This window comes from Phascolarctos cinereus, unplaced genomic scaffold, assembly GCF_003287225.1.
Source record: "Phascolarctos cinereus isolate Bilbo 61053 unplaced genomic scaffold, phaCin_HiC Scaffold_5;HRSCAF=322, whole genome shotgun sequence".
Lineage (NCBI taxonomy): Eukaryota > Metazoa > Chordata > Mammalia > Diprotodontia > Phascolarctidae > Phascolarctos > Phascolarctos cinereus.
Genome location: NW_027555958.1, coordinates 152,994,565 through 153,010,418, shown reverse-complemented (window position 1 = coordinate 153,010,418; position 15,854 = coordinate 152,994,565). Strand labels below are relative to the sequence as shown.

The 15,854-nt window shown below is 46.5% G+C and overlaps 1 protein-coding gene across 1 annotated transcript in view; it reads left to right on the top strand.

Annotated features, from left to right (window-relative positions):
* The first annotated feature begins 1,894 nt into the window (after window positions 1–1,894).
* The window catches only part of NR2E1 (nuclear receptor subfamily 2 group E member 1), a 30,976-nt gene continuing 17,016 nt past the window's right edge, over window positions 1,895–15,854 (top strand). The window contains exons 1-4 of the mRNA XM_021008167.2: window positions 1,895–2,701; window positions 8,687–8,832; window positions 13,351–13,438; window positions 15,571–15,806. Of these exons, the coding sequence (XP_020863826.1) occupies window positions 2,677–2,701; window positions 8,687–8,832; window positions 13,351–13,438; window positions 15,571–15,806 (495 nt within the window). The 5' untranslated portion in view covers window positions 1,895–2,676. The remainder of the gene's footprint in view (window positions 2,702–8,686; window positions 8,833–13,350; window positions 13,439–15,570; window positions 15,807–15,854) is intronic.

Sequence of the window (15,854 nt, the reverse complement as noted above, 5' to 3'; positions counted from 1 at the left end):
ATGGGATACAATCTTTGGTTATAACCCTTCCTACCTCTTTACAAGGGATCACAGAATCATAGATTTCTAGCTGTAAGGGACGTTGGAGGTTACTTGGTCCAACTCTCTCATTTTGATGAAGGATTATATGCACAGAGATGTTGTGACTTGACCGAGGTCATAAAGGTAGATTAGATTTAAACCCAGGTCTTCCGACTACCAATGCTCTCTTTGCACACGTATAAATATTTCTTGTCTGTTAGTGCTGTGTTTTCTCAGTCTGTTGTGTCCAGAAAGTTAGTGTCACATATTGACTCAGGCTGAATAAGGGGCACTCCCTGCGCCTGTTTCTCAAGGGAGTTCACCTATTAAGGCTTTTCCAAACCAACACACACACACACACACACACACACACACACACACACACACTTTTTAAAGCCAGGAATTTGTACCGGAATCCCAAGGAATAAAATATGCTTTGACCTACGTGACAGATTTAGACAAAGCAAAAGAACCGCCCCTCTCCGCCCAGCTCCACACCCCTTGGATCTCGAGTTCGGGAGACCCGAGCCCAACGTACGGGGGAGAGGGGAGGGGGCAGGGTCTGGGAAGTGTGATCTCCAGGGGCTCACATAGCCCCCTACTGGTCACCTTAAAGGGCTTCGCCAAGGGGGCCAACTAAGGGGTAGGGAGGAGGAAGGTGCGGGAAAGTAGAGGAAGACAGAATCCGTGACCTTCAACCCAAGGCCTAGCCCACGCCCGGAGGAGAAGTTAACAAGCTCTCTTTGGACTAGTTCGATCTTTCCTCAGGGTTTAAAAAAGTATTAATCCCTTAATAAAGATGTGGGATGCAGCTAATGATCCTCGAAGCTCTCGCTCCACCCCCCCTCCCTCTCTTCTTTTCCAGGTGAAAGGCAGGGTGAATAGCGGGGGGAGGGGGGAGAGGTAACGACTCGGGGTGAGGACCCACAGGGTGTTCCAGCCGAGAAATGCTTCAATACTGCCTGGATAGGCAGAGGAGGTCGGAGGGCCAGGCTCTGACGCACACCTGTTCTCCCTCCCCCCAGGGGCAAAAAAAAAAGTGAAGGCAATGTATGCTTCGGTCCCTCTGGCAGGGATGGGCCTATCTTTGTTCTGGGGAAAAAAGAAAACACCTAAGTGAGAGGAGTGGGTCGGGAAATAGGCACAAACACCAGCAGCAGCAGCACCAGCACCACCACCAACCCTGGCCCCAGACCTATTGCAAAAAAAAGAAACTAGGCACCGACAGGCTCTTCACCTTCAGCTTCCCTCTCCCACCCTTCATCTTCCCTGTGTGACCCCAATATTCTAGCCCAGGCCAGAATACAAGCCTGCAAGCCTCCAAAACTTCCCGCAGGTAGTTGCAAAATGAACAGTTACTCACCTCGGGTCAGATGCAAGTTTTACCCTCAACAGAAGGGACACAGGGCACAGAATGAACCAAGCTCACATGGGCCCCGTCCAGAGAGCGCTCACACGCACACACACACACACACACACACACACACACACACACACACAAGCTCTCATATGCAGGTCTTACTCGCAGCCCCGGAGGAGTGGGAAAAGAGCATTTTGAGGAAGCCCCAGTATCCCCTCCCCCTTACCCATTCCCCAAGAAAAAATAATCATAATTCACTTTTATTACTGTGGGAGCACAAAACAAACGCACATACACATACACCCAAGTCACACTTCCATATAATGCACACACCCTGCAAATCCGCTTCCCGAGCGCTTGCATTTTCTATGGAAGCCGCTTGGAGGTTCATTAATATCATTAGCATTTAACCCCCTCCCCCTTCTTCGCCCCCTCCCAGCACATAGCTGACGTCAGACCCCGCCAGGAGTTGGGGGAAAAGCAGGGAAAAGCTAAGTGGGCAAGGGACGCCCTATTCCCCTCCCTACTGCTGCTGTCAGAGCTGCTCTGGAGGTATTATAGGGAATCCAGCCCGGAGCTCCAGACACAAAGTCACAGTGCAATGAACTTCTGGAAACCTTTGCTGCTTGGTGCCATTCCCTTGCTGGAAGCCGAGGTGCTGCTTCTTCGGAAGCCTTCTCCCCCAGCCACAACCTCTCTCTCAGGCTTGGAGCCTCTTTCTGGGCAGGGCCAAGCCCAGCTGCTTCAGAAACTCGGACGTTGTGATTTGTCGTTATTTGCTTAGAAGATCAAGCGGTCTGTATACGTTTGCCCGTAGTCTACAGAGAGAGAGAAAGAGAGAGAGAGAGAGAGAGAGAGAGAGAGAGAGAGAGAGAGAGAGAGAGAGAGAGAGAGAGAGAGAATTCCTCTGGATTCCCGAGGGAAAAAAATATTCTTTGTATCTGTGACTGTCCTTTAAGCCTCCTCCTCCCACCCTTTCTCCCTACTTCTTTCAGTCTGTCTGCCTGTCTATGTATCTATCCATGTATTTGTCCGTACCAAGAAACATTCCTAGAAGCTACATATTTGCAAGAGCCGGGAAGAAACTAGAGGATGCTTAAATTTCCACAGTGACACGAATTCTGACAGCCCAGGGGAAAACACACTCACACACACTCACACATACACACAACAATCAAAATCCACCTGTCACAGCGACAGAGGCTCGCGGGCGGGAGAGAGGCACCCAAGAGAAGAGAGAGCCACAGGCCGACTTGATCAGAGCCAACAAACCCCTTCACTCCAGGACTGTCAGCATGAGCAAGCCGGCGGGATCAACAAGTGGGTACAATCGCCGGCCAGGTTCTTAGCGGATTCCCCAATCCTGGAAGACCTGGGGGTGGGAAGTGGGGGAGTGGGCGGCTAAGGTTGGGGAATCTTAGTATCCTCCCGAGTCCCTAGGAAGCACCAACTCCCCTTCTCAAAAAATTTGCTTCTTGTTGAGTCTCAGTGTTTTTGATCTAGTTCTTTGCAGAGGGATCCTGAGTCTTTTACAAAGAGAACTATTTTTGTTCCTTTAGTGCTTATTATTTTGGTGACTGGGTTTTACAGCTTGTTTGCAAGACAGCCGAACGCGCATCGGATCTGTCGGTACGAATTGGGAACCCCCCCCACTCTGCAGATACCACTGTGGGGCGGAGAGGAGGGCAAGTAATCGGGGAGGGGGAAGGGCGGAGGGGGTGGAGAGCTAGGAGAGGGGGGATGCCGAAACTCCTTGTTTTACCTCTAACAACGAATTTGTGCAATTCCCCTCCGCTGCGCAGTCCAACAAGAGACAGTTCCAAACTCTGGACACTGAGCCCCTGAGAATCTCTTAAGCAGCTGCGGAAAGCGGATTTAAAATTCAATGCCTTGCACACCATTTCTAGTTCCTCCAAATAATCCTGCAAAGAGGGAAGCAGAAACGACTGAAAAGTCACACTCTCCTTAATCCTAAATCCGTGTACCTCATAACTGGGGAATTTAAAGTATGGCAAAGAGGGGCTCAAATCTATAATCCCAAAGGGAACTTTTGACGGAGGCGAAATGGGCCTGGGGCTAATTATGGTATGTGTGGCGTACACAGGCATTTAATAGGGAGTTTGTGTGTGCCCAATTCGTCTATCCCGATACAATGTGAGGCATCTCCTTTGACAATGGCTTTTTTTTCCTTCAAACTTCATTTGCTGTTCAATATTAAGCTTTACATTCCAACTGGGCTGCTGTCTTGTAACTTCTCGTGGAAACCGAGCTACACTATGTTCTGTACGTGTGTATGTGGTGAGGACTATATACGCACACCCGCTTTGGTATGTTTTTACTTCGTCCTTCTTACTATTTTCCTCCATCCACCTTTGGGTCTTATCCGAGGTTTGCTGGAGGAGTGCAGGTACTTTGGAATCTGCAAAGTGGCCGTTGCAGCCCTCTGGTCTCACCACTTCCTCCTGGAGGTTTTGTTGTTCTTGTTGATGTAGTTGTTTTCTTCTGTTTTATTTAGTTTTAGGCTTCCCACTCCCCTTCGCCACGATCTGTGTGTGACGGGGGAGGCGTAAGTTGTAGGCCAAAGGCGATCCGGAGAACTCCCTGGTGATTGGCAGAAAGTCCCATGCAGGTGGGAGTTTATTTCCCCCCAAAGAACTGGGTTGGGTTTTTGTTTTGTAGAGGGCAGAGGAGCACTCTGAGCATGTGGTGTTTGGGTTATTAATTTTTTTTAAAGAAGTAGACATTATGAAAAAAAAGAGAACCGTTTGGAGAGGAAAGAAGAAAGGAAGGAAAGAAGGAAAGGAAAGAAAGAAGGAAAGTAGGAGCTTTATTGATGAGGAAGTGAGGAACCGGAGTCGGAGGTAATGCAAAAACTCCTTGTTCTGCCTCTTGGAAACAATACATAGCGGTAGAAAACACGCCTTTCTGGGGACCTCGTTTCCAGTCACTTATACAAGTAATTCGGGGTTGATTTTTGTCCCTCGGTGGTGGTGGTGGGTTGCTTCCTGAGATTTCTTCTCACGAAAGAAGCAGAAAGTAACTCTTCTTACCCTCCTTGTGGTCACTTTGGCTGAACCTAGAGCATCTGAGGACAGTGGAGCCAAACGCGTTCAACTCGCTCTCTCCGGTCGTAAGAAGGAAACCAAAGTACCCTTTCACTCCGGCTTGACAAGACGTTTGGCTGCTTGCTCTAAGACCGGGTTTATTCTGCGTCGGAAGCTGCTGGGCTCAGTCAGTTGAAAAAGAAGATAAAAACAATGAAGGCTGATTTTTCCTGAGCCCCGCGCTAGGAGCGGCGATGCTCGGGAGGGGGGGGGCGGGGTTAAGGGAAAGCGAAAAAAGGAACTTCAGGTTTTCGGGAGAAGACACAAAGTGCAAATCTTTTAAACTTTCTCTGAGCTTCTAATGTTTAGTTCTTCTAAGCTGGTTTGTGAGAGGACGTCTGAGGTCAGGTCCAGAAGCCCAGGAGTAATGGACAGAGGTCACAAACTCTCTCGGCTCTTTACTCCGTTGCGTGTACCCTATCTGCTCAGCCAAACAAAACCCAGAGTTCTCCCTTCGTTCTCCGAGAGTGATTAGAGCCCATGTAGAGCCCCGATCCCTGCCTTTCTGAGTTCTCTTTCTTTCCCTCAATCACCCAGCACTGAAGCTTCCCTCTTAAAAATATAGGCCTTGAAACAGTATGTGTCCGAGCGCAGCCAGAACTGAGCGCGGGTTCAAGGGGCTAAATGGGGCTCAGGGTGCCGGTGGAGTAGGGCTAGACGCGTCGCTTGGGGAGGGGGCGGGAATAGGGGCAGAGGGGACACGCCCGGCCTGCAGACCTCGCCTCGCTTGGCTTCCCTCGGTTGGAGGGTAGAGCTGTGTCAAATGTGATCCCTGCCTGGGTGGTAACAAGACCCCAGCCAGTCACCCCTCCAGCCCAGACTAACTTCTTTCAACAGCCTCTGATGGTAATTACAGTAATCGAAGCTGCCATATATCTTTAAGCAATTATAACACACAAAAAGCCCGAGGGGACCCCCTGGCGAGGGATGTTAAGAACGGTTTCCCGGCCCCAATAAAATCCCACTTTCCTCACGTTGTACCTTGGCTGGCCAAATCAGAGTAGCTTTACAACAGGACCAGCCGGTTATCTCATGACCCCATGTCACCGTAACGTGGCTTGGTAGGGTTGGGTTTTTTTTTTTGTTGTTGTTGTTGAGACTCTTTTTTTTTTAGCAGATTTGCTGGACCCAGGAATTTTTCTCATCCACTCTTGTCCCTCAGCATCCTCGCCTTCCCCTTTCCCAACCTCCTCCGCCTAGAGTAGTCTCTCTCCTAGGGCTGTTTATAATAAGCCAGAGGGCCCGGCATCTAGAGTTTGGGTGGGAGAAGGCCCTAGAAACTTAAGTCAGGCTGACCCATGAGGACATATTTGGCCTAGGAAGATAGAATCAGGATTGGACGTCGGGATGGGGGGGGATAGAGAGTCTGTCTCTCTTGGTTGAACCACTCCCCTCGCTCCCTCATCTCCACAACTGGAGGTCGCTGAAGAAGTTTGCTCTTGTCCAGGGACTGTCAATTTCTCCTGAAAGCTCGGTTAAGGAAAAACAACACGGATAACCACAGCAGCAATAAAAAAATAAAAAATTAAAAAAAAACAAGGTCGACCCGAAAAATTAGCAGCAGCATCCAAAGTGAAGCAGAAGAGCAGCAGAGACTGCAACAAGTCTTCCAAACTTGGAAGGACAGCCGGAGCAGCTGGCTTGGAAACCTGCTGCCTCTCATTTATTAAAGGCATTTGGAAGCTGCAAAGAGAGGATAAGGAAAGGACGTCTTCACACTTTTATTTCTAGTGACCACAACTCCAATTCGATTCAAAAAACAAATGTTTGGAAGAGTTCCGAGCTAGAAACTGTGTTTGGCCTTTGGGGTTACAAAGACAAAAAAATAAAAGACTGTCCTCCTCAAGGAGCTCCCTTCCTCTACTGAGAGGTTACAGAGTGTAAGCAAAGAAGTAAATAAATATAGGACGTGTAGGAAGTAAAAGCAAAATTATTTCATGGAGTGAGAGAATGATCACAGATAGACACACAAGGAAATTAGAATTAGTCCAAAGGGAGGGAGTTTGGCAGGCAGAGTCCTTCCCTTAGAGGCAATGTCAAGTTCTCTGATTTCTCCAAACTCAGTGAGTGGCCTGGGAGCTCGTCCTGCAGAGAGGGCCCGATGCCCAGGACGCCAGAGCCGGGCAACAACGAGTTTTCTTGGCTGTGATGACCCGCCACATGGAGAGAGGGGAGATGGCACTGTTGCCTGTACATTCTCACTGTCTTCCCTCCACCCACCCTTCAGTACCGCCCCCACCCCCCAACTTCTCTCCGGCTTTGTATGAGCCTGTGGGCGCGGAAAATGTCTCAGTTAATGTGGAGATGGAGAGGAGACTGGAGTTGGAGGGGGGGGGTGTGGCGCTCGGTGGAAGAGAGAGAATTGAGTGCTTTCCCCTTTTGGCATTGTGTGATATCCGAATTCCCATGCTACCCTTTTTGACGGGTCACTGGTGACTCTATAGGCAGGTGGTAAGAAGGGTTTGTAATTACACAGTCCCAGGAACCATTCCTTGTCGCTCCCCCTCCCCCTTCTCCTCTCCTCGCATTTCGACCCACGACCTCCTACCTGCACCAGTCTCTCGGCCACCACTGACCTTGCACCCTTGGCGGGGAAAGCTGGCGTGGACGTTCCCAAAGTGGTTTGGAATGGAAAAGTTTACCCTACTCCAACGACTACACACACACACACACACACACACACACACACACACGCACTCACACGCATACACCGCTCGCCTTTCTACTTGCCCTCCCCCCTCCGCTTTTCTTTTTCCCCCCTTCCCCCAGTCCCCAACTTAATCTCCAGTCCTCTAGCTATGTTGTATATAGCAGCTGTCTAGTTTCATTTAGGGAAGAAGCTGGAGGGTTGTACTGATTGGGAGCAGTCAAATGGGTTTCAATGAGAAAATCATTAAGTTAGCAGTTTATCTAATGTCCTCATTGTCTTCGAGAAGGGAGCCTTTCTGAGCCTTTGATATAAGTCCCTGTGGACTCCATGGATCGGGGAACTGGATTGTGCCCCACCCCCGGCCGCCGGGGCTCTATTTTGCGCCTCACCCCCTCCCCAGCCCGCTTCGGGGGCTCGGAGGTTTGTAATGAGAAAGTAACTAATGGAGACTGGAAAGGAGAGGCTGGGAGAGAAGTAGAATCAGGTTGTGGTGTGTATGTGTGGGTGGGTGTGTGTGGTGGGTGTGTGAGTGTGTGTGAAGTCTGTGCCAGAAGGGTGCCGAGTACGGAGAACAGGAGTGAAATGATTTTTCAATCAAATACCAGTTGTTTTTTTTCCTCCCCAAGCCTGGGGACAGGCAGAGCCAAAGACTGTGTCTACTTTAAAGAAACGGTCAACTGAGGAACTGAGGCTTGGAAAAAAGGGAAAGGTACTTCAGACAAGTTGGCATGGAAAGGGGTGGGGGGAGAGATTCTTTTCAGACCCCCAGTCTGGTAATTAATATTATTAAGCAAGCATTTATTAAACTACTTTGCTAAGCTTCCTGGGAAGGGGAAGAGAGGGGAAATTATTTCTAAGATTCACAAAAAGTAAGGTGAAAGTTTTGCAACTATGTGGTATTATTGTTATTACTTCTACTATTGACTATAACAATAATAAAAACAATGGGTCTCAGAGCTGGGCCCCAGTCTCCATCGAGGGTTCCCAGAGTGTTTCTTGTTCTTGTCAGTTTTTAAATTTCAAGTTTGTCGCGTCTCTCTATCACTAACAGCTTCTCGGGCTCAATGGAGGAGCCCAGGCAGGCAGACCAAACTTTTTGTCAGAGCAGAAAGGTGAAGGACGTTTTTGCTGTTCCCTCTACTGCTGCTGAAGCTGCCGCCGCCTAGCCCGGGGCTTCAGGGCCTTTTTATTCCGAAATGGGCCTCGGCGATTGTAGAGGATCCAAATAAATGTAGCGGTGCATGAATAATGGTCATTGTAGGAAACTGATACTTGCTCAAGGGAGGGTGGAGGGGAAAGGTTGGCTATAAAATAACTTCATTATTTGCGTTTACCACGGCTCCAGTGCTAATCCCTTCTCAGGTCAGATTGCTTAGCTTTCTCTCTCTCTCTCTCTCTCTCTCTCTCTCTCTCTCTCTCTCTCTCTCTCTCTCTCTCCTCTCTCTCTCTCTCTCTCTCTCCCCCTCCCTTCCTCCCTCTCTCTCTGTCTCCCCACTCGCTTCTCTTTCTCTTCTCCCCCTTCTTTCGATTTTCCTTCCCTTCTGATTTCAGGTCGCATTTTAGACATCCCCTGTAAAGTGTGTGGGGACCGCAGCTCTGGAAAGCACTATGGGGTATATGCCTGTGATGGATGCTCGGGGTTTTTCAAACGGAGTATCAGGAGGAATCGAACATACGTCTGCAAATCTGGAAACCAGGTACTAGTCACTTCGCCCCTTCCTTCCCAGATATCACTCCCTCCTCCTACTCAGAGTCTGTCCTGCCACATACAATTCTTCTATTTGGGATCTTTTCTGTACTTTTTTCTACCTTTCATCTCCTCCTCCGGGTCTTCACCGGCGTCAAGCCTCCTCGTGATGAACATGCGTAAAAGCAAAGTGAGGGAAGACGGGCATGGGAGGAGAAATAAACTTGTTTTCAATAAGAAAGAAAGGAACATGGAGGTTACAGTGTTTTTGACCTGGAGAAATGATTTTGATAAGTGGTAAGACACTGGCAAAAGTGCTTGGAAAGTAGATCACAGTTTCGAACCCAGAACAGGCTTTTAGTTTCTTAAAATCAAACAAGAAGAAGAAAGTGCTCTGATTTCGGCCTGTCCCCATAATCTTGGGACATATACTTTCCCGGGAGCTCGTCTTCATTCTCAATTATATGCATCCACCCTTACACAAATCTGGTGCTGTAGAAGTGCCCTGGTGCCTTAGGGAAATTCTGGAGAGCTTTTCTCTCCCTCTAAACTCTGGACTCAGCCAGAAGAAAGGAGAAACCTTTAGAGGAATCTATCCTAATGGTTCCAATCAGAAAAGGTAGGACCATTCAAAATTCAAGGAGTCAAGTTGCATTTGTAAATATAGTTTTAGTGGAACCAAACTCTAGGAACACCTGCACAGAATATTAGGGCAAGATGAATGATAAGGAAGGTGGGATCAAAGCAACCTCCTCCAACCCCGAGACCCAGAGCAGGTTTTCCTCTTCCCATCTTGTGCATCATAATCTGGGCCAGTGTCACCTTGCACAGATCAAATTAGCAAAGAACTGGCTTAAGAAAGGCTTTTGGAGGCTTAGGGAAATTGTACCTGGCATGTTCCTGCAGAATTCAGCAATCACCAATAGGACTAACTGAATTCTGGCATAGGAAGTGGGGGAGACCAACCAAGAGCCCAAGCCAGGGCAATATGAGAATTTCAGAAAAACCTCCTGAAAGGAAAAGCAGATGCTTCTATCAATAGAAAAGAGATGCCCAGTTTTTTAATAGGCCTAGCTTTTCCTTTTCATATCAGCCTTATGGTCACAGAATCTTCCCTCTCATCAGTCATTAAATCATAAATGTTCATTTCAGTGAATATAGAGCCCTAGCTAAATGCTTATGGTGTTAATATGGCAAGAAATACCTAGAAACCTTCATCATAGAACTGAGGGAATGATCAAAACTACTGGGGTAGTTGCTGCTTTCAGAATTATGGACATCCACTATATCTAAATATATGCATATGTGCATACACACATAAAAATATATGCATATAGACACAAACACAGATACTATCCCATTCATTGTTATTAAATTGTTCTGATTTCTGTCTTGGGCTACATATACACTTATGGACTAATTTGATAGAATTACATTTTTAAAGATCATGTGAATACAGCAAAACTTGAGGGAAGGGTCTATACCCCCAAATAATTTAGTTTGATTAAATGTTTCATTTTGTGATTGGTTGTTTTGCCACTTCTTTGGTAAATCAGAGCTAAGTACCTAATATATACTTGGGTATCTCCATACAAGGGCAATTAGTAGCTCTGTGGATAAAGTGCTGGGCCTGGAGTCAGGAAGACCTGAGTTCAAATCTGAGTTTAGATACTTACTAGCAGTGTTACCCTGGGCAAGTCACTTGACACTGTTTGCTTCAGTTTCCTAATTTGTAAAATGAATTAGAGAAGGAAATGGCAAGCCATTCCAGTATCTTTGCTAAGAAAACCCCAAATGGGGTCACAAAGACTTGAACAGGACTGAATAACAAAAATTTCCATACATTTATGCTCCTTGGGGAGGATTATTACAATCATAAGATTGGAATAGTGTCATAGGATCGTAAGATCACAGTTTTAGGTATGGAACAGACCTTTCAAGTTATCTGGTCCAACACCTCTCACATAAAACAGTTAAGGAAATTGAGCTCTATTTGAGATTAATTGACTTGTCCAAGGTTACATATAGTAAGTGGCTAACCCAGATCTTTTGACTCCACATCAGCTTCACCATGCTGTCTTTTCCACTTGATTTTATTTATTGAAATACAGCATGCCACATGCAACAAACAGAATTGGGGGATTCAAAATATAGGGAATGTTCTTTTAAACACCGGGAAAGTAGCCAACTCAAAACATATTGATGACACTAGCATTTGTAAATGAGCAACAATGGGCCTTAGCTTGCCTGCTCTTTCCCCACTTTGCAAGGCAGAATACATAAATTGATCTTTGTCAGATGCCTTTGTCCCAGGCTTTTGATAGTGCTATACGTTTAATCTGATTAGAAGATGAGCATAAACACTAATGGAAGCCTTTAGTTGGAGTTAAAATATTTGTCAGAAGAGTGAGATGACACTTAATTAAATGTTAACAAACTTTTTAAAAAAATTAGGAATCTCTTTTGGGAAAAAAATTGCTTTTGGGGGATCAGGGAATGTGTACTGTAGAATTGCCCCAGGAACATCTCCCCCCAAAAATCATTTTTCATTTTACTCAGTTTAGAACTAGAACTTCAATAATTAGAAATTACCATGAACCCTTTACTCCCTTTTTAAAGACTTCAATGGGAGCTTCTCTTTATCCACCTACACAATAAATGTGTGGATACTACACTGATGTAACTGTATATCCTAGGATAGCACCCCTTTCTACCCAAAAAGAATATTCAGAAGAAGGACAGATCTGAACATTTAAGTCCAAGTTTCCTTTATATGGATTTATCTGAACTTATAAAGCAACTTTTTTAAAGTAACTTTCATTTAAAGTGCATCTTTATTCCATTTTTTTTCTATCACTCATGTAAAAGTACAAACATGCCCTTAGTGGATAAAGGGCTGATCATGGAATCAGAAAAATCCAGATTCAAGTCCTGTCCCTGTCGAATACTAGCTATGTGACTTAACCTCTCCAATTCTCTAAGATTCTGTTACAGATGAATTGCCATTAGTAGAGGGAGTTTTCACACCTCCCTCTACTAATTTTCCTACGCTGATAACATCTTAGGTCAAGATCAAAAATAAAATAAACACAGAGCACTTTTTCAACTTGTTTCTCTCCATGTGTTTGTGAATAAATATGTAATTATATAGATATGCACATGTAAATATATACTTAAGTATACACACCTATCCTACTATATATGTATATGTACATAGGTATGCATATATATTATTTAATGATCACAAAGGCTTTGTAGTAAACACCATTTTTAAATAAATAAGAAATTGGCAAGTTTGATCTCCCTTCTTAAAGACCTCATTCCCCAGAATATTGCCTGAATTAAATTATTCCTTTCTCACATTTATTTCTAATTTTCAAATCTAAGAAGTTTGAACTAACTTTTAAAAGTTAGTTTACTGATCTCAATACATACTGTTACTTCCTTCCAGAAATTATACCGTATGCTGTAGTTTTGGGTTTTGTTCGTGCCTTTCAATTCTTCCCTTTTCACCCCTCTTTGTGGGTTTCCTTGTCCCCAGGTTTCTTTAACCTTAAATTTGCCCCTTTCATCTACCACTTTTGTCCCCACATCAATGTGTATTTTCATAACTCTAGATTGAGTCAAATCTTCAGGAAAGCATTCAAAATGTCCCAACAAAGAATCTATTTAGGAAAGCAAGGAAAGACTGAACCCATAGGGAGTCCAGACCAGGGAAGTAGAACCTGAAAAGAAAACCTGACTAGACAAAGTGGAGTAAGAGATAGAAGGAGAGAATGGGGAGAGAGAGACAGAGACAGAGACAGAGACAGAGAGACAGAGAAAAAGCTGTAGCTCAGAGATCTACCCCTACCTGGCCCAGTGATAGAAGCCTTCTCACTAAGGGTGGGGCCGGGAAGAGGCAGGGAGAAAGAAAAGAAGCCCTCAAGGTAGGCTGCTGTCTTTGGTGCTGAAAAGGCCTCACCAACCTCTTTGTCAGAAGTTCTCTATTTGAAAATTCCTTTCAAAACTTAGTAGTCTCAGCTTGGCTCAAACTCTAGGAAAATCAACAACTCAGTATTTTTATTTCTACTCTTCACCTCTTCCTCTCCCTCTGGCATTTGGCCATCTACCCCAGGATTCTGTACTTTTCTGACTGAGGCAACCAGTAATCAAAACACTCAGCTGATTTTTTCAAGTTCGTAGAAGCAAACTCAGATCAGGAACCCAGCTATTTATTGCTTCTCTTCTCTAAAACAACCAAAAGGAGTTGTCCCAAGTTGGGGAAACCCAATATGGACTTTAGCATTCAGGATATAAGACCTCTCCTTTCTTGGGGACTCAGAGGCAAAAGCAACAAAGTTAAAGGTGAAGAAAATCAAACAAATCGGACAGCATTTTGTCCTTCTGCTCTTTTCCAACCTTTTCTTATGTGTTGATTTATTTATTTTCCTTGAATCTGTCCTGATTTGTCCTCCTTCTGTGAATAAAAAGCACCTTTGCCTCTCTCCCTTTGCCTGTAGACTCTGATTCTCCCTTTCTGTTTCAGGGAGGCTGCCCAGTGGATAAGACGCACAGAAACCAATGCAGGGCTTGTCGCTTGAAGAAGTGTTTGGAAGTCAACATGAACAAAGATGGTAATCAGCACATTCCTTTATTCTTCTAATGTTGATTGAGTAGTAAGTAAATTATATGTACAGAAAATACATTGCATTCATATGCATGTAAATCATCTTCCCCAAACACTTCTACCAGATGCCTGGGAAGTTGTCCCAGTGTTTCAGCCAAAATCTCTCCCTTCGACCCTGATCAGTGCCAGTCCACTTAGAGTTCCCCCTCGTAGGGGGAACCACTCTGGTAGGAGGCAGTGTGGTCCATGAAATCATAAGATCTACCTCTGTGTGCTTATTATTGCTGTCACCCTGGAAAGGTCATCTAAGCTCTCAGAACCTCAATTTCTACATCTGTAAAATGTGGAAGTTGGCCTAGAGTTGGAAGGAATCCTAGAAATCTCTTCCAGCTCCATCATTCTGTGAACTATGGGACCTGACTCCCACTCTCACGAAGAGAGTCTGGGATCACCACCACCATTCCTGAAAGGAATGGGGTGGGGAGAGACTGCTTCTAAAACTCTGGTTGGGCATTTCCCTCTATCCCTGTGGGAAGGAATAACAAGTGATCTCGGCAATATTTCCAGCCTCGTGTCCTAATCCCCCTTCTCGCCTCTTTCCGGAGTCACTTCTCTTTGCCTCCCTTTTGTGGCCAGCCTTTAAGCCTATTAGACATCCCTGGGATCTTGGCGTCCCATTACTCCTCATCCTGAGGAGAGAGAATGGAATTCATGAAACAAGTTTTCTGAAGATGAGAATACGTCAAAAGAGAAGAAAACCCTCTTTAGCAAATCAACAAAGGCACGCTGTCCAAGGCTGCTGCTCAGAGATCCCATAAGAGACATTTCTGCATCCTCAACACTGATGAAGAAGAAAGAATGGCTCTGGGAGGCAGAGGAGCATATCCTATTGGTTCCTCTCTCTCCGTGCTTCCGAGGGGCACTAGCCCCCTTTGTAGCACGGGGAGAAGGGTCCAGGGACTGGGACTCTGCAGGGGGCTGGGAGAGTATATATACTGCAGTTCCGTACAGTTTGGGTAATGCTCGGCTCGAGGCCGCTGCTGCCCAGGCTGAGGTATTAGTGTTGGGGACCAGGGTCGAGGTTGGGAAGGATTTGGCCTTCGGGACCAGGACCAGGGACCTCAATCCCGCAGCGTCTAGCTGCCAGCTCAGGAAGCTCTCTCTCTCTCTGTAGAGGAAAAAAGCAGGAGCGAAAAAACCTGTTGAACTTCTGTATTGACAAGTTGTCAAGCTCCGCGGGCGGGAGATTGCCCCTGAATTAATTTGTTTGTTTAAACTGTTTGCGGTAATTGTCAGATCTCTCTCCTGCTGCTTGCCTGCCTGCCTGCCTCCCTTCCCGCACACTCTTCCGAGGCTAGCTCTCCTCTTTCCCATCACATTTTCCCCACTCCAGTCCCCAGGCCGCTGGCACCTTTCCCTCTCGAAGCGTTGAAGGCAGAAGGTCATTTTCTCCCAGGGGCTCCCCATTGGTACTGGCTCAGAATTCTATAGGGTGCAGATGCTGCCGGTGGGAGCCAGGGCTGCTCTTTGAACTAGGCCTGGGGGCGACAAGGCCTAAAATTGTTGCCTGATAAAAGGCAAGGCACTTATCAGAACTCTGCAGTGAGCCCTCCTCTCTCTCTGTCCCTTTTTCGGATCAGATCCAGGCGACAAAGACACCCGGGTCCAATCTTACTTGCACGTGTCTTCAGTTTCCAAAAAAAAAAAAGTCTCCAGGTACTAAAGGTATCCACTCCCTCTCCCCGAGTCCCTGGACCAATTCTGGGGCTCGGAACCGACGATGGTCCTGGGTCTTTCCAGATGATCCAGTGGAGAAACGAGAAGCGAGATGATCCAGGTCTCTAAGGGCTCACACCGAGTATTAAATTCATGGAAAAGTAAGATCAGAGATTTATGGGATTTAGCAATTTAGATACAATCTGGTCCAACTGCCTCATTTTGCGGATGAGGAAACTAAGGCCGGAAATTGTGAAACCACTTTTCCAAGGACACGCAGCTTGTTAGTGATGGAGACAGGATTCAGAACCGCATCTTCTGATTTCAAACCCAGAGTGAGGCTGATGGGCTGAGGCTTGAGTCCTTGAGTTACCAAACTTGTTAGAACCAAGCTCAGCCTTGTCGCTGTGTCTGTCCTTGCAGCTGTACAGCATGAGCGAGGGCCCAGGACCTCTACTATCCGAAAGCAGGTTGCCCTGTATTTCCGCGGCCACAAGGAAGAGAACGGGGCAGCCCCTCACTTCCCTTCCGCAGCCCTGCCTGCCCCGGCTTTCTTCACTGCAGTCACGCAATTGGAGCAACATAACCTGGAGCTGGCGGCCGTGTCCGGCACCCCGGAGAGACAAACATTGGTGGGGCTGGCCCAGCCCACGCCCAAGGTCAGTGGCCCCACTCCAACAGAGAAAAAATAGGAGGGATCAGAGGGC